Here is a 20246-nt window from a genome sequence, read left to right as displayed (position 1 = left end):
GCTCCCTCTCCGCATCCCCAGTGCCTAACCGGGGGCGCTTCTGGTGCTGACGACCAGGAAGGGCTGGTGCTCTCGGGCCAGCCCCCAACCAGCTGAGAAGGCAATGGGTCCCCAGCCCAGCGCTGTCCTGCGCCCGTCCCGGATTCCTCCATTTCCCGCCAGGCCCCCACTTCCGGGAACGTCCTGCACCCACACCTGGCAACTAATCACGTGTTCAGGAACCAGGTAGACAGGTATTCACTTTATTACCTGTGCCCCCAGCCCACCCCACCCCACCCCACCCCACCCCACCCCACCCCACAAGCTAATGGGCACGGAAACAGGAAGCCCCGCCCACGGGCTCCAGGCCGCACCCGGAGCGCGCGCCCTGCAGCTGGTCCTCAATAAATAGCCGAGGAGGCGCTCCCCTCCCTCCCGCCGGCGCAGTCGGCCCGGACCATCGAGTCAGTCCTCCAGCGTCCCAGAGAGGGCACGGAAGTGCCCCAGGGCCGGCGCGGGTTCTTCCGGCCGTGCGGTCCGCGCTTTTGTCCCGCCGGCGGCCGGGTTCCCGCGGCGCCGCCACAGCCAGTACGTGAGTCCGCGGCCGCCCGCGCTCCCGCCCCCGGCCCTTGCCTGCCACGCCCTTCCCTTTTTGGCCGGGTCTTGGCTGCCCCGTGGGTCTCGGGCGGGATGTGGGAGTAAGCGTGCCCCCTCCCTGCACATATCTCAGTAGGCGCGTTCCTGGGGAGCGGAGGGGAGGGAAGACCTCGGGCAGGCAGAGGGGTGCCGGGCGCGCCCCTGGAACAGACTGGGCTCCATGTGGGCCACAACTGCGACGTTTGAACGGACCAGCGTCATGTTAGGTCTGCTGAGTGTTCCGAGAAGGGCCAGGGCCCCGCTCCGGTGTTCCTCAACTATTCATCCCTGTCTTGGATGGGAGAGGATCCCTAAAAATTAGCGCTTGAAAATACCCACTATTTCGTGCTCCCTCTGCAGTTAAGTTTGGTACTCTAGGACTTGAGAGTGATTGCGAGGGCAGAGAGACCTCTAGGGGTGATCTGATTCGACCTTCTTCCCCTCCGCCCCCCCCACCCACCTTTTTTTTTTTTTTTTTGGTCGGTGAGTGATCATGATAAGCTCCTGCTGCAGGTATGAATAGAGACCCCCGGAGGCGCGTCCTGGCCCTCACCTGGGGAAGCGCACCTGCGTACAGACGGGTGCACCGGGAGGAGGCGACCTGCCGCGTGTTCCTGCAAGCAGAAAAGGAGTTAACTAGGTAGGGAGGGGAAGGTCGAAGAGTTTCTTAGACCCAGGGGATAGCCTGCGGGAACCCAGGGGTGGGACGGAAAAGATCACTGGGGAATGCCAGGGCTGGGTGTGCTGCTCTAAGACGTTTAAATTAGTTGGCCAGCAGGAGCATTTCTTCGTGAAAGCTCAAGGCTTAAAAAAAAAAAAAACATATGAAATATGTAATACATTCATATGGCTGGGATATTACAAATATAAAAAGTTACCAGTGAAAGATTTCTTCCCATTCCGCTTAGGTATCTTCCTAGGCCATACCCTCTTAGGTAACCACTTCTGTTCCTTTGTATCTTTTGCGAATTTCTGCAAATACTGGCAAATATAACTAGTTAGTTCCCCCTTTTTTCACACAGGTGATAGAAATCCTTCTAACTCGTTGATTCTTTCACTTTATCTTACCGGTCTCTACATGTCAGAACACAGAAGTTGTGTTTTGTTTCGTTTTGTTTTACAGAGCTGTGGTAAGTATTGGATGGGCCATTGTTTGGATGTTTTCGATGTTCTGTCCTTTTTTAGATCTATTCGGGGGCATTTGGGTTGTCTCCAATTTGTTGTTACTTCAAACAATGGTATACTCAATACAATGTATTAGGGTAAGGATTTTTACAGAAGAAACTAAACAGCCATTAGAAAATTATTTTTTTACATTAACTCAACCAGTTATTAGCAGGTTGTTGCATATGACAAGTCATTATCAAAATCACTGATGTAGAGTGTTTAAAGAACAAATAAGACTAAGTAGTCCTTCCCTTCTGAGACTTGTCCCTATATTTAGTGTTACACTAGCCTAATAGACTAATTATGTCAATGACTCCAAGCCAGTCCCTGCCGGGTTTGATTCAGAAAATCAGCCTCCCTTTTAGTATCTCCTTTGCTCACCTCCTCCCCTACGATAACTAGAAATCTCTTCTGCACTACTTGGTATGAGAATGCTCTATTTCAGTTTTTTACTTTAATGAAAAATCACCTTTCATTCTTATTTCTATATTTAAGCAATAGAACCAACTCATGTTAATCATATACGTTCCTAATATTCGTAAGACAAATGCAACAGTAGCTAGAACACAAACCATATTCTCTTCTCATCTGCATATTACTTCTCTGTTCCTTAGTCCCATCTTTCCTTTGCACATTGTGCCCCTCCTAGGTACTCTTCCTTCTGGGTTGGTAAGCATTTTGTGGTCACATTCTCTTGTCTTGTTTCCTTTCTTTGGTCATCTCCAAATCAAATACAGTATCCAAGAATCTAAGGTATAGAATCCACACGTGAACCTTGAGGTGGTAGATCGTCTTGCAGAATATGGTTGGACTCTGCAAATTCAAAGTAGTTCCAGGCTAATTGCAGTCTGTTAATAAGAAGGGATTTTCAGCCAGAGCAGGCCACAGTTCCTCTCTTACGAGTTGTCTAGGCTCTTGAAAAGTGGCTCCTGAGTCTTGGAGGCAGAGACAGCAAGAATTTAGGGCAGGTTCTTAACTATTTGCATTCACATTTCTAGGCCTTGGCGATAAAGCATGAACAAGAAGCACAGAAGAGTGCCCAGAGGTTGTTGGTCATATGTAGTTTGGAAGGAGTGGGTGGCGTTCTATGTCTGACGCTTTTGACTGATGTAACCAGGCTATTAGACTCATGCTGCATGTTGAAAACTGGTTAGAAAGGGCTTGTCCATTCAGCCTTTAGAACTTTTGAGAAATTCAGAAGTTTCTGGGTCTTTATATGGAAGAGTTGTGTTTTGGGGGTAATTCCTTACTTGTGTCATCAGGGACACATGACTTAGCCACCACATCGGTCTTAGTTGGATTATAGTGACTTACTCCTGGAACTCCAGGACTCAGGCCTGTCTTGCCTCAATCCATTCTCCCACTGCAACTAGTGTGAGTGATCTTTCTTTTTTTTTTTTTTTTTTTTGAGACAGAGTCTCGCTCTGTCACTGAGGCTGGAATGCAATGGTGCTATCTTGGCTCACTGCAACCTCTGCCTCCCAGGTTCAAGCGATTCTTGTGCCTCAGCCTCCCAAGTCGAGTAGCTGGAACTACAGGTGCGCACCACCACATCTGGCTAATTTTTGTATTTTTAGTAGAGACGGATTCACCTCATTGGCCAGGCTGGTTTTGAACTCCTAGCCTCAAGTGATCTGTCTGCCTCAGCCTCCCAAAGTGCTGAGATTACAGGCGTGAACCACTGCACCTTGCCTGATCTTTTTAAAATTTTTTTTCTTTTCTTTTCTTTTTTTTTTTTTGAGACAGTTTCGCTCTTCTTGCCCAGGCTGAAGTGCAATGGTGCAATCTCAGCTCACTGCAACCTCCACCTTCTGGAGTCAGGCAATTCTCCTGCCTCAGCCTCCCAAGTAGCTGGGATTACAGGTGCCCACCACCATGACCAGCTAATTTTTTTTTTTTTTTTAGTAGAGACGGGGTTTCACCATGTTGGCCAGGCTGATCTCAAACTCCTGACCTCAGGTGACCCACCTGCCTCAGCCTCCGAAAGAGCTGGGATTGTAGGCATGAGCCACTGTGCCCGGCCTAAAGTTTTTTTCTTATGAACTTCCATATACCCATCACTTGGATTCAGCAATTATCAGGATTCTGCTGTTTAACTTTTCCCTTTTTAGTTTTTCTTGATTGAAATATTTTAAAGCAAATTCCAGATTCCATGCCATTTCACTGCAGACTTCAGTCTGGATTAAAAAAAAAAAAAAAAGGTCTGGGTGCGGTGGTTCACGCCTGTAATCCCAGCACTTTGGGAGGCCAAGACGTGTGGATCCCCTGAGGTCAGGAGTTGGAGACAGACCTGCCAACATGGCAAAACCCCGTCTCTACTAAAAATATAAAAATTAGCTGAGTGTGGTGGCAGGCACCTGTAATCCCAGCTACTCGGGAGGCTGAGGCAGGAGAATCACTTGAACCTGGGAGGTGGAGGTTGCAGTCAGCCGAGATGTGCCGTTGCACTCCAGCCTGGGCAACAGAGCAAGACTCCGTCTCAGAAAAACAACAACAAAAAAACAAAAGTTCTAATAGCCACAATGCCGTTATCATACCAGCCTAAATTAACTCTGATTCCTTGATATTATCTAACAGAGGTGGGCACACTGCTGGGCTTGTGGACTGTTTTTGTATGGCCTGCAAACTAAGAATGATTTTTACACTTTTAAAGGAATGCTTAAAAAAAAACAGTACTCAGCAGTTCTATGTGGCCCACAAAGCCTAAAATATATGCTACCTGGTTCTTTACAGAAAATGTTTGCCAACTCCAGTTTAATAAAATAAGTAATTTTTCCAAAACACATATCTAAGTTTGCTACTCCTTTGCCCGAAGCTCCTGAGGATCAAGTCTGTGGACTCCTTATGGTGCAGCCCTTGTCTTTGCCTACCTGTCTGATTTTCCCTTTGCCTGCCCCAGATGTCTTCAGCGGGGTGAACACCAGTTCCTCTGTACCTGCTCTTCCCTTGGCACTCTTCTCTTCCTGAAGCTATTCCTGTAGTCCATCTCCCCTTTCCCACCCTCCATGCCCTGTATTTGTCTCTCTTTTTTTTTTTTTTTTTTTTTTTTTGAGACATAGTCTTGCTCTGTCGCCCAGGCTGGAGTGCAGTGGCACAATCTCGGCTCACTGCAGGCTCCACCTCCCAGGTTCAGGCCATTCTCCTGCCTCAGCCTTCCTAGTAGCTGGAGCTATAGGATCCCACCACCATGCCCGGCCAGTTTTTTGTGTTTTTAGTAGAGATGGGGTTTCACCGTGTTAGCCAGGATGATCTCGATCTCCTGACCTCGTGATCTGCCCGCCTCGGCCTCCCAAAGTGCTGGGATTACAGGCATGAGCCACCGTGCCCGGCCGCCTCTGTCATTTTTATCATATGGTTATTTTCCTACCAGACTCTCTTACTAGTCTGCAGGCACCTTGATGGCAGGGCCTTGTCATATCCATGTCTTTGGATAGGAATAGCCCAGGGCCTGGGAAACAAACAGGATACAGATAATAGTCTTAAGTTCCTTGGGCAACACTTAGTCTCAGAAATAACTGATACCCTATAATGCATCTCCAGTATTGTTTATAAGGGTAACTTAATTATCCTTATGTGTTACATTCTTTGTATTGTCTTTATGTTTTAGCAGCATTTACTCTAGTGCTGTCTTGGTGCTTTTCTGCCTGTGTTTTTGATGGATCTTAGTATTGATTAACATAGATTTCATTTCAAGCCATCTATTTTCAATGAAGATGCATGTTTATATTAATCCATTTTGATTTCACTCAAGAAGAGGATTGGATGAACTACATCACGTGATGGGACATCATGCCCCCCAACCCAAACAGAGGGGTTTAAGCAGAGCCAGAACAGGGAGGCCCCAGGCCTTCACCTAGGTTAGAGAGGTAAGTGGCAAAGTGTCTGTGATTCAGGGAGGCCCCAGGCCTTCACCTAGGTTAGAGAGGTAAGTGGCAAAGTGTGATTTTAGGCAGACCAGGCCAGTCAGCAGCCAGTCTAACATGGAATCCCAGAGGACAGGAAGAAAACTAATAATCCACTTGTCAAAGAAACAAAGGAGGAAAGATCAGGCTGAGAATCAGTGAGTGGAGTGGCAGTGAGGGTTGACAGTTGCACAGGCAGCTGGTGCAGAAGGCTTTAGGTGCCACAGTAAGTAGCCTGGGAGAACTTGGCACTGCCCAGTGCCTAGGTGTGCATTTTACAAAAACTCTTGACAGTGGTTGGAGAAAGAATTGGGCAGGGATAAGAGTGAAGGTCTAGAAATGATGGCAGTCGTGCAGAAGATAATTTAGGAGGCTTAAACTAAGGCCTTAGCAGTAAGAAGGAGGTGGGCGATGGGGTGGGAGCTTCAGAACTACTTAGGCAATAGAATCAGCGGTCCTAGGGGCTGTTTTGGATGTGGCCAAGGGAAATAGCCCGTTTCTGTTTTAGGCAAAAGGGTGGAGGGCAAGGTGGATATGAGGGTCTGTAATTGGGAGGGATCTTGGGCAGAGATGAGGACCTGAGACGGTGTGTGGGAGTGCTGGGAGCCATGAGGGTTCCCAGGGGAATATGTGGAGCCAGAAGAGGAACAGCTCAAGGTGGAAGAAGGGACCAGAAACATCCAGGGGCAGCAGCCCGGAGGGCAAGCACCAGCCTGAAGAAGCTAATGCAGTGTGGTCTGCATGGAAGAAATGAGGCATGAGGGGAGTGGGATGTGAAGACCACTTTTTCCAGTTACAACAGGCAGTAGGATGGCAAAGCAGTACCTGGAGGGGAAGGTGTAGAAGAGGAAACAAATTTGCTTTCTGATATTTTAAAAACTTTGTTTGGTAATAATTTTAAATGCACAGAAAAAATTCAAGAATATGAACAGTTAAAAGATTCCAATCACTCAGATTTACCTGCAGTTAACATTTGACTTCATTTTGTCCTCTTGCTCTCTCTTTCATACATGCAAGTATTTTTCTAAACCATTTGTAGGTAAGTTATATACATCATGGCCCTTTATCCCTAAATACTTCACCGTATATTTCCTAAGGATTGGGATAGTCTCATAGATAACTACAGTACAGTTTTCAAATTGAGTAAATTGGAAGTTGATACTGCTTTTACCTAGTCTACCATCCATATTCCAACTTTTTCAGCTGATACAATTGTTTTCTATAACAATTTTCCCCTCCGCTACAGATCCAGTCAAGGTCAGGAATTTAATATAGTGGTCAAGTCTCTTTAGCCTTCTTTAATCTGGAACATTTCTACAGCTCTTCTTTGTCTTTTATGAAAATGATGTATTTGAAAAATATAGTCCCCCCTCTTCTCTCCACCCTCTGTTTTAGTAGAAAACATTTTTCATTTTGGGTTTGCCTGGTGATTCAGTTCATGTAATGCATTCTCATAGGTGATGTGTCCTTCTCCCTACTAAAAGCGTATTATGTCCATCTGCCCCTCTGGAGGTGTTAAATTAGAACACCTGGCCAAGGCATTGTCTCTCCACTCTTGAATTTTTCCCCCTTGTAAATAATTTAAGCATTATAAATATTTAAGACCATGCAGATATCCTGCTCCTTGTCAGAATTTCCTCCTAGACGTAGAATTCACTGATGATTCGCTCCTGATCCAGTCTTTATTCTGATAGTTGCAGAGTGCTGACTTTTCCAATTCTGGTATTCCTTCTACATTTATCAACCAGCACTCACATTCTGCTGTAAGCAAGAGGCCTCCCTTTCTCCCCTGTTTGTACCTGTGTAGACTCATGAAATCCTATCTTCAATGGTTTATAATGTATCACTATACTTAGTTATTATGGTGCTTGAACACTGGATGTTCAAGCTGGGTCTTGCAGCATGTCCCTACCTTTTTTTGAGCCTCTGTTTACTTGCTGGTATAACATGATGCTCATCTTGTATGTTTCCTGCTCTCAGCCTGAAATCAGCCATTTCTTTGAGAAGCTCTGGTTCCTTTAGTAAATAATGGTAATAGAGACCCAGAATGAGGGTACTAGATGTGCTCATTACCACTGGAGTGTTTTTATTTTTTGAGCTTTCAGCAAACAAAACTAGGAAATTAGGAAATATGTGCAAATATATACATACAGCCGTACAGACTTGAATATACATGCATGCACATATATGTGATTTAGAAATCATAAGTTCACACCAGTACTTCAAATTCATCCCAAGGTTCATTTTTGCCTTCCTCTGTTCCTTATTTCTATGTCCCTTTCTCTAGGAGAGCCCTGAGTCCAACAAAATCAACACATTTACTCAGGTTCTTAATACATCTTAAGTTGTTTCAGAATCGCTTTGTTCATACCTCTGCAGAAAACCTGCTAACAGTTGAATTGTTTGTACCTCTTCCCACTGCCCCGCCTCCAGCTTTCCCCAGACTGAATGTACTTATGTAGTCAAATGCGTTTCTAAGTTGCCTGGATTACTTCTGTGTTTCTTTTTTGTTTTCTTCCTGCGATTGTGGTATTCATGTGAAATGCAGATAGGTTGATTTGTTTTGTTTAAGCAGTTTTTCCCCTTTCCAGTCCTCACTGATGTTTAATTTTATTCTTCGAATACGTAGAATATTATGTATTTTGCATAGTAAAAACTATTAAAAAGGCTATATACTCAAGAGTCTCTCTCTTTCCCCCATCCCTTCTGCTCCATTCTCCACACTCCTCCCTTGTAGGCGATGAACCTCGTTGTTCTCTGGTTTATGGTTGCTATAAAGAGAAACACATATGTGCTTGTTTTCCTGTTTTCTTTCCTACATGAAACATAGCATGTATATTACTCTTTTTCACTTTGACCTTCTGACTTTAGGATATACAAATTGTTCCATATCAATTCAGAAACGCTCCTCATCCTTTTTTAGTACTCCATTGTGCATATGTGCCAGTTTATTTAACCAGTCTTCTGTGCTTGGAGATTTATGTAGGTTTCCAGATTTTGCAATTACAAATAATGCTGTAATGAATCACTCTGTGCATGTATGTTTTTTATATTGTTGGAGGTGCATCCTCATTATAAATTCCTAAAGTAGGACTTCTGGGTAAATGCATATGTAGTTTTGATAGATATTGGCAAATTCCCCTTAAAAGGGGCTGTGCCAGTTTGCATTCCCAGCAGTGTATGAGAGTGCCTGTTTCCTCCACAGCCTTATCAACAGTGTATTGTCAAGCTTTGAACATTTGCTAATATGACAGGTGAGAAGTGGTGTTTTACAGTAGTTCTTATTTACCTTTCTCTTATTATGAATCAAGTCGAATGTTTAAGGACCATTTAAAAGAATTGTCTGTTCATCTTTTTACCTGTTTTCCTGTGTGATTTGTAGTTTATTTTTCTTCAATTTTTGAAAATGTATCAGTCTTTTGTTGGATATGGGTCATCATTAGAAAGCTTCCTCTATACTCAGGCCATAGAGGCATTTACCCATGTTTTCTAGCATTTGTACAGCTTTTTTATATTTAGAGCTCTATTCCACGTGGAGTTTATTTATGTGTGTGTGGTGTGAAGAATGGGATCTAATTGTATCTTTTTTTTTTTTTTTTTTTTTTTTTTTGTGAGACGGAGTCTTGCTCTGTCGCCAGGCTGGAGTGCAGTGGAACAATCTCGGCTCACTGCAACCTCTGCCTCCCAGGTTCAAGTGATTCTTCTGCCTCAGCCTCCCGAGTAGCTGGGATTAGAGGCATGCGCCACCATGCCCAGCTAATTTTTGTATTTTTGCTAGAGACGGCTTCACCATGTTGGCCACGATGGTCTCAATCTCTTGACCTCGTGATCCGCCCGCCTCAGCTTCTCAAAGTGGTGGGAATACAGGTGTGAGCCACCGCACCTAGCCCTAATTTTATCTTTTTCTATATGGCTTCATAGTTGTTACAACACTATTAAAAGGACCATCTTTTCTCCAGTAATTTCAGATGTCATCTGTATCATTAATTTCTGTGTCTACCTGGGACAATGTTTGGACTTCCTGTTCTATTCCATTTGCCTATGTACCACGACCACACTATTTTAATTATAGAGGTTTAATAATATATTTTAATATGTAATATGCAGGTTGCCTTCTTCCTCATCTCTGCAGTAACTGTCTTCATGGTTTCATAGCCTTCTCCCTGATACCCCTCCCCAGGTACTAATTTTTTCTGCTTAGTTTTGTCTATCCTCTGCTGATTTTGTCTAACTTTTCATAATTAAAAAAAAAGTTTCGCCTAACTTTTGTCCTACTTATGAATTTTTCTGTCTTCTATTCTTCAGAGATTTCTTCTGCCCTCTTGTTTGTTTTTCCATGACTGGATTACATTGTTTAAAAACTGATTGGTGTTGCCCATGGTTCTGTGCATCATTTCACCTTGCCGTATGCTAAGCTGTTATGCAAGAATAGAAAAGCTCATTGTTCCATTGAAAATCCAGGGCTCTAGCATTTTAACATTAGTTCCACAGGGGCAGAAAATTTGTCATATTCATTGTTGTGTCCCTAGTACTTAAAAAACGGTACATGGTACATGGTATCTGTCACACAGTATGTTGTCAGTAAATGTTTGTCAAGTGAATGTTGTTTGTTGTTATTCCAGTTTGTTTGTTTTTTTTTTTTAAAGAGAGTGAACAGGTGTCCTTTTCATTTTCTTGGTTTAGTGTCACATTTGAAGACGAGCACTGAGGATGAGGAACCAACTGAAGAATATGAAAATGTTGGAAATGCAGAATCTAAGTGGCCAAAAGTGGAGGATCCTATGCCTGAATCTAAGGTTGGTGACGCATGTGTTTGGGATAGCAAGGTAGAGAATCAACAGAAAAAGCCTGTGGAAAACAGGATGAAGGAAGACAAAAGCAGCATCAGGGAAGCAATCAGCAAAGCCAAGAGTACTGCAAATATAAAGACCGAACAGGAAGGTAAGGCATCTGAGAAGAGCTTGCATCTGAGCCCACAGCATATCACCCACCAGACTATGCCTATAGGACAGAGAGGCAGTGAGCAAGGCAAACGTGTGGAGAACATCAATGGAACCTCCTACCCTAGTCTACAGCAGAAAACCAGTGCTGTTAAGAAATTACATAAATGTGATGAATGTGGGAAATCCTTCAAATATAATTCCCGCCTTGTTCAACATAAAATTATGCACACTGGGGAAAAGCGCTATGAATGTGATGACTGTGGAGGGACTTTCCGGAGCAGCTCGAGCCTTCGGGTCCACAAACGGATCCACACTGGGGAGAAGCCGTACAAGTGTGAGGAATGTGGGAAAGCCTACATGTCCTACTCCAGCCTTATAAACCACAAAAGCACCCATTCTGGGGAGAAGAACTGTAAATGTGATGAATGTGGAAAATCCTTTAATTATAGCTCTGTTCTGGACCAGCATAAAAGGATCCACACTGGGGAGAAGCCCTATGAATGTGGTGAGTGTGGGAAGGCCTTCAGGAACAGCTCTGGGCTCAGAGTCCACAAAAGGATCCACACGGGGGAGAAGCCCTATGAATGCGACATCTGTGGGAAAACCTTCAGTAATAGCTCTGGCCTTAGGGTCCACAAAAGGATCCACACGGGTGAGAAACCTTACGAATGTGATGAGTGTGGGAAGGCCTTCATTACTTGTAGAACACTTCTCAACCATAAAAGCATCCACTTTGGAGATAAACCCTATAAATGTGATGAGTGTGAGAAATCTTTTAATTATAGCTCTCTTCTCATTCAGCATAAAGTCATCCACACTGGAGAGAAACCTTATGAATGTGATGAATGTGGGAAGGCTTTCAGGAACAGCTCAGGCCTCATAGTGCATAAAAGGATCCACACAGGAGAGAAACCTTACAAATGTGATGTCTGTGGCAAAGCATTCAGCTATAGCTCAGGCCTTGCAGTCCATAAAAGCATTCACCCTGGGAAGAAAGCCCATGAATGTAAGGAGTGTGGGAAATCCTTTAGTTATAACTCACTTCTTCTTCAACATAGAACTATTCATACCGGAGAGAGACCTTACGTATGTGATGTGTGTGGGAAAACGTTCAGAAACAATGCAGGCCTCAAAGTCCACAGGAGGCTTCATACTGGGGAAAAACCATATAAGTGTGATGTGTGTGGGAAAGCCTATATCTCACGCTCTAGCCTTAAAAATCACAAAGGAATCCACCTTGGGGAGAAGCCCTATAAATGTAGCTATTGTGAGAAATCCTTCAACTACAGCTCTGCCCTTGAACAGCATAAAAGGATTCATACCAGGGAAAAACCCTTTGGGTGTGATGAGTGTGGTAAAGCTTTCAGAAATAATTCTGGCCTTAAAGTACATAAACGAATCCACACTGGGGAGCGACCTTACAAATGTGAAGAATGTGGGAAAGCATACATCTCTCTCTCGAGCCTTATAAATCATAAAAGTGTACACCCTGGGGAGAAGCCCTTTAAGTGTGACGAGTGTGAGAAGGCCTTCATCACATACCGAACCCTTATAAACCACAAAAAAGTTCATCTTGGGGAGAAGCCCTACAAATGTGATGTGTGTGAGAAATCTTTTAATTACACATCACTCCTTTCTCAGCACAAAAGGGTCCACACTAGAGAGAAACCCTATGAATGTGACAGGTGTGAGAAGGTCTTCAGAAACAACTCAAGCCTTAAAGTTCATAAAAGAATCCATACTGGGGAGAGGCCCTATGAATGTGATGTGTGTGGAAAAGCCTACATCTCACACTCAAGCCTTATTAACCATAAAAGTACCCACCCTGGCAAGACACCCCATACATGTGATGAGTGTGGAAAAGCTTTTTTCTCAAGCAGAACTCTTATAAGCCATAAAAGAGTCCATCTTGGGGAGAAACCCTTCAAGTGTGTTGAGTGTGGGAAATCTTTCAGTTACAGCTCTCTCCTTTCTCAGCACAAGAGGATCCACACAGGGGAGAAACCCTATGTGTGTGATAGGTGTGGGAAGGCCTTCAGGAACAGCTCAGGCCTCACAGTGCATAAAAGGATCCACACAGGTGAGAAACCCTATGAATGTGATGAGTGTGGGAAGGCATACATCTCACACTCAAGTCTTATCAATCATAAAAGTGTCCACCAGGGGAAGCAGCCCTATAATTGTGAGTGTGGGAAATCCTTCAATTATAGATCAGTCCTTGACCAGCATAAAAGGATCCACACTGGAAAGAAGCCATACCGATGTAATGAGTGTGGTAAGGCTTTTAATATCAGATCAAATCTCACGAAGCATAAAAGAACCCATACTGGAGAGGAATCTTTAAATGTGATATATGTGGGAAGTTATAGTGGCACATCCCAGAAGAGAACCTATGAGGGAGGGAATGCCCTGGATGGGGGCAGGATGAGGATGCCTCTGTAGCAGGCAGAGCTTACCGAGTCTCTCTGAACTCAAATGGAAGAAATACCTTATGAATGTAAGAATGTAGGGGGTCATGGCTTTTAATTTACACAGTGTAAATGAAACCATCCTAGAGGATTATGAGGAATCTTTTCTATGTGATTTTCAATCATAGCGAGCAAGAAAGGCTCCAGTGTCAAGGTAGTTCAGCTCTTAGAGGATATAAAATAGTCCATACTTGAGAGAAAAACTTATCTAAGTGATGGAATGTGAAGCAAATCTTCAAAATGAGTAGACATTTCTGGACATAAAACACAGATGAGGAAAGGACTTCAATTAGAAGTTATGTAATCACCATCAGAAAGTTCATGTTTGGTAAATTCTGTTACTAGAAATGTAGGAAATTCAGGTATAGCTTTGAATCCCAATTACACATTGGCCAGTGGGAAAACTAAAGGCCTCCAACAGGCAAATTCAGGGAGGATAGGTTTCAGGGAATATAAATTTATTTAATATTAGTGGTCTTTAAGTATAAACTTGATGTAATTGGTTTGGGAGGGGGCAGTGATGATGACTTCTGAAACAAAATTTGGATTTCCTTTTAGAAAAAGTAAAAAGCATAGACTTACAAGTCTTAACAGGAGATAGGAGAGAGTCACTCATAAAAAATGCAAATTGATGAACGTACTATTGTGATACATTAGTTGAATGGATGAAACTTTTTTAAAGTTTCAGATGAACTCCCATAATGAATGATGAATTTGTGATGAGGGATAACATGGAAGTGGTATTCACACATTATGCTACAATAAAAGATTATACCATGGAGAGGATTTTGACACATTCAGTAACTAATGGAACACACCGTCAACATGAATTTGCACCTTACATAACAGAAGTGATTCAGGGATTCCTGTGAATAGAAATGTTGAGAAGGAACGCATTTTATCACAGAAGCTAAAAAGCTAAGTACCAGTCATCTAGAGAGAAGGAAATTAATGTTTCTTAATAATCCTGTTAAATGTTTGATTGTTTTTGGAATGTGTTATTGTAAAGATGTCATGCAGGACGTGTATATTGTCTGTTGTAAAATGTTAACGAATACTTTGTTCAGGGCTCACTCTCTCTTTGTCATGAAAGCCAGCTCCTTGTGGCGAGGTAAAGTGGAATTCCAATAAAGAAATTCCTTAAATCAAAACGGGCTGTGAGTTTAGATGGAGGATACCCAAGAGCCATTTTTGTGTCAGATCTTCTTGGGGTAAGTTATACCAGATCCAAACCAGAGAGGGTAGTGGACTCATCCCACAGGGCTAGCAGCTCAGTTGGTTTCACCAGAAGTTAGAAGGTGCCTCCCTAGGAGGAGCACAGGATAGATTTTGAGGGGACCACAGTGGAGCCATGTGATCCTCATTACTGGGCCAGATCCTAACTCAGGGGAGCAGGTAGGTTGTGTGAGTGATCAGTCACCACACACAGCTCTGTCAGGAACATGTAGAATTGAACATAAAGTACGGCTGTGTATGAAGCTGTTAACTAGGTAACTCAAAGGGTAAAAATAGACTCTTCTGAGAATTGAGTAACCTGTCTGAGAATACTGTGAGTGGGCCAATCAGCAAAGGCTGAATTTGAAGTCTGGTCTCTGGTTTCAAAACCCATTGTCTTTACAAGAGATCAATTTCAGCCATGTAGTTTCCCATCTCCCTCTGGGACTCCTATCTCTCTAGCCAGATAGTTTCCATGCTCTTTCTAGGAGGATATTTCTTTCACTTTGTATCCAAACCCCTACCAGTAAGTTTTGATGGCTGCGGTGGGGAAGGGTGGAGTTGAGGGAGGAAAGGGAGATGGAGCATTTCTGCGACTGCTCCACTTGGACTGTTCTGATCATACTTGCTCTCTATCCTCCTCTGCACATGACACTGGCAAGCCTGACCCTATACACAGACTTGGACTGCTTTATTTGGCAAATACTTGAGGATCTACTAGGCACTGTCCCTGTCCCAGGTACTGGGTGGGACAGGATGGCAGCAGGAGTAGATTCTGGTAGATGAGGATGAATAAAGGGAGAAAGGCTGTGAGCACAACCACCCTAATGGATGTCTGAATTAAGACTGCAGGTGCTCAGAGGACAGTGACTAGGACCAACCAAGAGGGAGAAAGTGGTGACATCTGGGCAGGATATTGAATTGGGTTTTCTGAGAGAGTAGTAGGAACTAGGATGACCTGAGTAAAGGCAGGTACGGAAGTGCCCAGGCATCCTCCAGCAAGGCTGGTCTCTGGCCGGGCTGGTGTCTGGGCAGTAAGGAGGGTGCCATGGAGTAGTCGTTCCCAGTAGTCGTGGGGACATGGATTGGGCTTCCTTTTGCTGAAGATGAGACCAGCTCTGGTTGTTTTTAACCTGAGGTTTCCATGTGCTCCTCACACAGGAGAGCTCCCGTACTTGAGCTCCAGCTGAACCTAATGCACTGTCTACTTTTGGGGAAGATGCAGGCTAAATAACAAAGGAGAGGATGGCCACAGCTCAGTTGGGGATTCTGAGTGCCTCAGCCCCACCGAGCACCAGACAAGCTCCTACTGCGGCCCCCATCTACTGGCATGCTCCGGAAATGGGCCCAGGTCCTCAAGTGTACCTACAGCCAGATAAAAGCCATTCAGGCTGATCCCAGACATGGTGGGGTCTCTGTTGTAGCACAGACCCAATGAACTGGCGCGGCTGAGCCTGCTCAGACCAGGGATGGAACGTGGTTTAGGCACCACCTCCAATTCCTTCCAGAGAACGATATGCAAGTGGGAAAAATAAAGGGGGAGGGAAAAGCGGGGAGGAGAAAGAGAAAAAAGCCTGAAAAAACAATGAGTATGGAATAGCCATCCATAGGAGTGCACATCTCTATTAGCAAATTTGTCTGAAGGTGAAAGCCTGGAAAATAATTTCATGTTTTGTGTATGGAGACACTGGGTGTGAAACGGTACTGAACACCAATCCTGCAATGCAGGGGAATTTTCCTTCATGGGATTCAAAAATGAGAGGATCACCACCAGGACAACACCTGAAGATGTGTTAGCTGAAGACAGACATTGGGGACCTGAAGTCGTCTGCATCAAGACCTTGAGGAATTGGCCACAGCTGTACCCAGGGAGTCCCTGGGCTGGGGAGACCATTTCTCTTCTCCAGCTTCAGCTAAGGGCCTTGGCCTAGAGACATGAAGAAGGAAGCAGAATACAGTACTTCAATTGTCTTCCTACTGAGGAGCCATTCTCATTTAGACCTGGCGGTTCTTCTCAGGTCATGGATAGTGTCATTGTGCTAAGGAAGCCGTTTGCATGAAACCTGTGTAGAGTCAGTGAAGTATAGTGGCCGAGGACGTGGTCTCTCCACCAGGAAGCCTGAGTTCAAATAAGGACTCTCATTTATTTCCAGATGACTTTAGGCAAGTAACTAAACTTGTGTGTCCTCACCTGTCTTCTTTTTTTTTTTTTTTTTTTTTTTAAGATGGTCTCGCTCTGTCGCCCAGGCTGGAGTGCAGGGGCATTAGCTCACTGCAACCTCCACCTCCTGAGCTCAAGCAATTCTCATGCCTCAGCCTCCAGAGTAGCTGGGATTACAGGCATGCACAACCATGCCAGGCTAACTTTGGTATTTTTGGTAGAGACAGGGTTTCATCATTGTTGGCTGGGCTGGTCTTGAACTCCTGGCCTCAAGTAATCTGCCCAGCCTCAGACTCCCAAGGTGCTGACATTACAGGCCTGAGCCACCACAGGCTACCATGCCAGGACCTCACCTGTCTTTTGTAAAGATAATAGTAGCAACCTCAGGTTGTAATGAGGGTTGGAAACATTAATAGTGTTAAAGTCCTTAGAAGGCTGCCTAGAATGAGAAGTATTTGCATAAGAATGTATGGAGTAAGTCTGATGAGTAAGTATGGTGGCCCTGTCCAAAGACTCAGCATCTAGATGCTTGGGCAGTGGAGGACAACTCTTACCTGGAAAATCCCTCAAGGAAATCCCTCAAGGACCACCCCCTACTCAGACAAAACTTGAGAAGAAACATGAGAAAAGTGATTTTTTGGATGTTCCTGAGTGGTATCTTGCTTCTAAGTAAGCAATCCATTGTCTATAAACAAACATGTTTTGTCTTTGTTGGGCTGCAAAAGGGCTCAGCAGGAGGAGCCTCCAGCTGAGGCCAGTAACCACACATGTTGGGGGTTGAGGGCTGCCTCACGCTTGCCTCTCTGGCCTGGGCAGCCTGCTCACTCACGTGGTATACATTTTGTTTCCCCTGTGTTTTCCCAGCAATACTCAGATGTGCTGAAGATTACTGTAGGAAGGGTTGGTGAGAGCCAGACTTTCACTGTCTTAACCATGGCTGTTTCTGGTGAGTGTCCCTTAAGAGCTCAGAGGATAAGTAGTGGTCCTGGGGTGGGCAGGGCAAAGCCCCAAAGAGGAGAAGGTGAAGTTCCTCTGGTCTTGGGTGCAAACTATGGGGCCATATTCCATTCAGTGCAATAATATGAATTTATTTCCTGTTCTATCATTTTCCCGTCTGTAAAATGAGGGAAAAGACCTGTTTACAAGATTATTTTAAGGCTTAATAAAAACGCTCTGTATTTCATAAAAATGTTGTACAAACATTGTTGCATTGACTATCTTTTTAAAAGTTGAAGGAGATAAGAATGAGAGCAAAAGTTGATGAAACAGCAAACAACACAATAAAGAAGACCAACAAAGTCAAGGTTGGTGCTTTGAAAGGACTGAAAATTGGTAAACCTCTGATGTGATTGAAAAAGAAAAGCACAGATAATCAAAGTCAGGAATGAAAATTGGGAAATCACAACAGATTCCATGAGTTATTTAGAAGTCTATTTTTTAACTTCCAAACATGGGAATTTCCTAGTTATATTTTTGTTATTGTTGTTACAAAACATGGTCCATATGACTGCTATCCTTTGAAATGTGTTGAGATTTGCTTTATGGCCCAGCATATGTTTAACCTTAGCGAAGGTTTGTGGGCACTTGTAAAGAATGCATGTTCTGCAGATGCTGCATGCAGTCATCTACATAAAGCCATTAGATTGTTTGTAATACGTTGTTCATATCTTCTTTGCTCTTAATGAAGTTTTATTTGCTTGTTCTATTAATGAGACAATTGTTGAGTTATCTCTACTTAGATATAGTTCTGTGAACTTTGCTTTATATATTTGAGGCCACACAAATATAAAATTGTTATATGAATTGAAATTTTATGAAGTAAACCTTTTATCCTTAGTAATGCCTTTTACTAAAAGTCTCTTTTTTTCTGGTATTAATAACATAAGCTTCTTTTTTGGTTACTGTTACATGGCATTTCTCTTTCTTTCCTTTTACTTTCACGCTTTCTGTATTTTTATGTTTTAGATGTACCTCTTGGAAACAGCATATAGTTTGTTTTAATCCAGTCCGATAACTTATTTTAACAGGATCATTTAGCCCTTTAATTTATAGTTATGAATGATTCTATTCATACTCTATTTTTCCATCTTTTGGTTTGGAAGTTATATACTGTTTCTCTTCTTTTAGTGGCCTAGGAATTAAAAGGTGGATTCTTGACTTATCAAAGCCTAATGTTAATTGATACTTTTATCTTCACTCTAGACAATGCAAAGTTCCTAGAATACTTCAACTTAATTTACCTTCCGTCCTATATGCTGTTGTTTTGGTTAATTTTAATTATATATACATATAAATGTACATAGATATATATTAAAATATGTTACTATTGTTTTCTATACCAAATGTTTAATTACTTTTTTTTTTCTTTTTTTTTATTTGGAGGCAGAGTCTTGCTGCTTTGTCACCCAGGCTGGAGTGCAGTGGCAAAATGGCTCACTGCAACGGCCACCTCCCAGATTCAAGCAATTCTCCTACTTCAGCCTCCCCAGTAGCTGGGACTATAGGCACACACCACCATGCCCGGCTAATTGTTGTATTTTTAGTAGAGACGGGGTTTCACTGTGTTGGCCAGGCTGGTCTTGAACTCCTGACCTCAGGTGATCCACCTGCCTTGGCCTCCCAAAGTGCTGGGATTACAGGCATGAGCCACCATGCCCAACCTTTTCATTTCCTTTCATTCTTCTCCACCTCTGCAATTTTTTATTTGGGGACATTTTCCTTCTCTCTAAAAAACTTTCTTTAGAATACTCTGTCCTGTTAGGGGTAAAACTTCACAATTTTTATTTGCCTAAAAATAACTTCATTCTTAAAAACGATTTTTTGTGGGAATAGAATTCTAGGTTAGACCTCATGTTCTTTTTTTTTTATTATTATACTTTAAGTTTTAGGGTACATGTGCACAATGTGCAGGTTAGTTACATATGTATACATGTGCCATGCTGGTGTGCTGCACCCATTAACTCGTCATTTAGCATTAGGTATATCTCCTAATGCTATCCCTCCCCCCTACCCCCACCCCACAACAGTCCCCAGAGTGTGATGTTCCCCTTCCTGTGTCCATGTGTTCTCATTGTTCAGTTCCCATCTATGAGTGAGAATGTGCGGTGTTTGGGTTTTTGTCTTTGCTACAGTTTACTGAGAATGATGATTTCCAATTTCATCCATGTCCCTACAAAGGACATGAACTCATCATTTTTTATGGCTGCATAGTATTCCATGGTGTATATGTGCCACATTTTCTTAATCCAGTCTATCATTGTTGGACATTTGGGTTGGTTCCAAGTCTTTGCTATTGTGAATAGTGCCACAATAAACATACGTGTGCATGTGTCTTTATAGCAGTATGATTTATAGTCCTTTGGGTATATACCCAGTAATGGGATGGCTGGGTCAAATGGTATTTCTAGTTCTAGATCCCTGAGGAATCGCCACACTGACCTCCACAATGGTTGAACTAGTTTACAATCCCACCAACAGTGTAAAAGTGTTCCTGTTTCTCCACATCCTCTCCAGCACCTGTTGTTTCCTGACTTTTTAATGATTGCCATTCTAACTGGTGTGAGATGGTATCTCATTGTGGTTTTGATTTGCATTTCTCTGATGGCCAGTGATGATGAGCGTTTTTTCATGTGTCTTTTGGCTGCATAAATGTCTTCTTTTGAGAAGCGTCTGTTCATATCCTTTGCCCACTTTTTGATGGGGTTGTTTGTTTTTTTCTTGTAAATTTGTTGGAGTTCATTGTAGATTCTGGATATTAGCCCTTTGTCAGATGAGT

At 43.3% G+C, this 20246-nt stretch overlaps 1 protein-coding gene across 9 annotated transcripts; it reads left to right on the top strand.

The window, feature by feature from the left end:
• Nucleotides 1–379: 379 nt before the first annotated feature.
• Nucleotides 380–19306, top strand: ZFP62 (ZFP62 zinc finger protein). Of its 9 annotated transcripts, none has more exons than XM_054556679.2 (4): nt 476–567; nt 1129–1255; nt 1638–1745; nt 10368–14246. In XM_054556679.2, exons 3-4 carry the CDS (start codon nt 1694–1696, stop codon nt 13067–13069), a joined length of 2754 nt encoding a protein of 917 aa, XP_054412654.1. In that variant the 5' UTR covers nt 476–567; nt 1129–1255; nt 1638–1693; the 3' UTR covers nt 13070–14246. The 9 variants fall into 9 exon arrangements, with proteins under 9 accessions (XP_024103345.1, XP_063580508.1, XP_054412654.1 ...); XM_054556683.2 differs by lacking the exon at nt 476–567 and adding an exon at nt 15472–19306 and having other exon boundaries at nt 574–1255; nt 10368–12707; XM_063724438.1 differs by lacking the exons at nt 1129–1255; nt 1638–1745 and adding an exon at nt 15472–19306 and having other exon boundaries at nt 417–567; nt 10368–12707.
• The last annotated feature ends 940 nt before the right edge of the window (nt 19307–20246 follow it).

Source organism: Pongo abelii, chromosome 4, assembly GCF_028885655.2.
Source record: "Pongo abelii isolate AG06213 chromosome 4, NHGRI_mPonAbe1-v2.0_pri, whole genome shotgun sequence".
Lineage (NCBI taxonomy): Eukaryota > Metazoa > Chordata > Mammalia > Primates > Hominidae > Pongo > Pongo abelii.
Note: the sequence above shows the minus strand (reverse complement) of the source record. Positions and strands in the feature narration are given on the sequence as shown.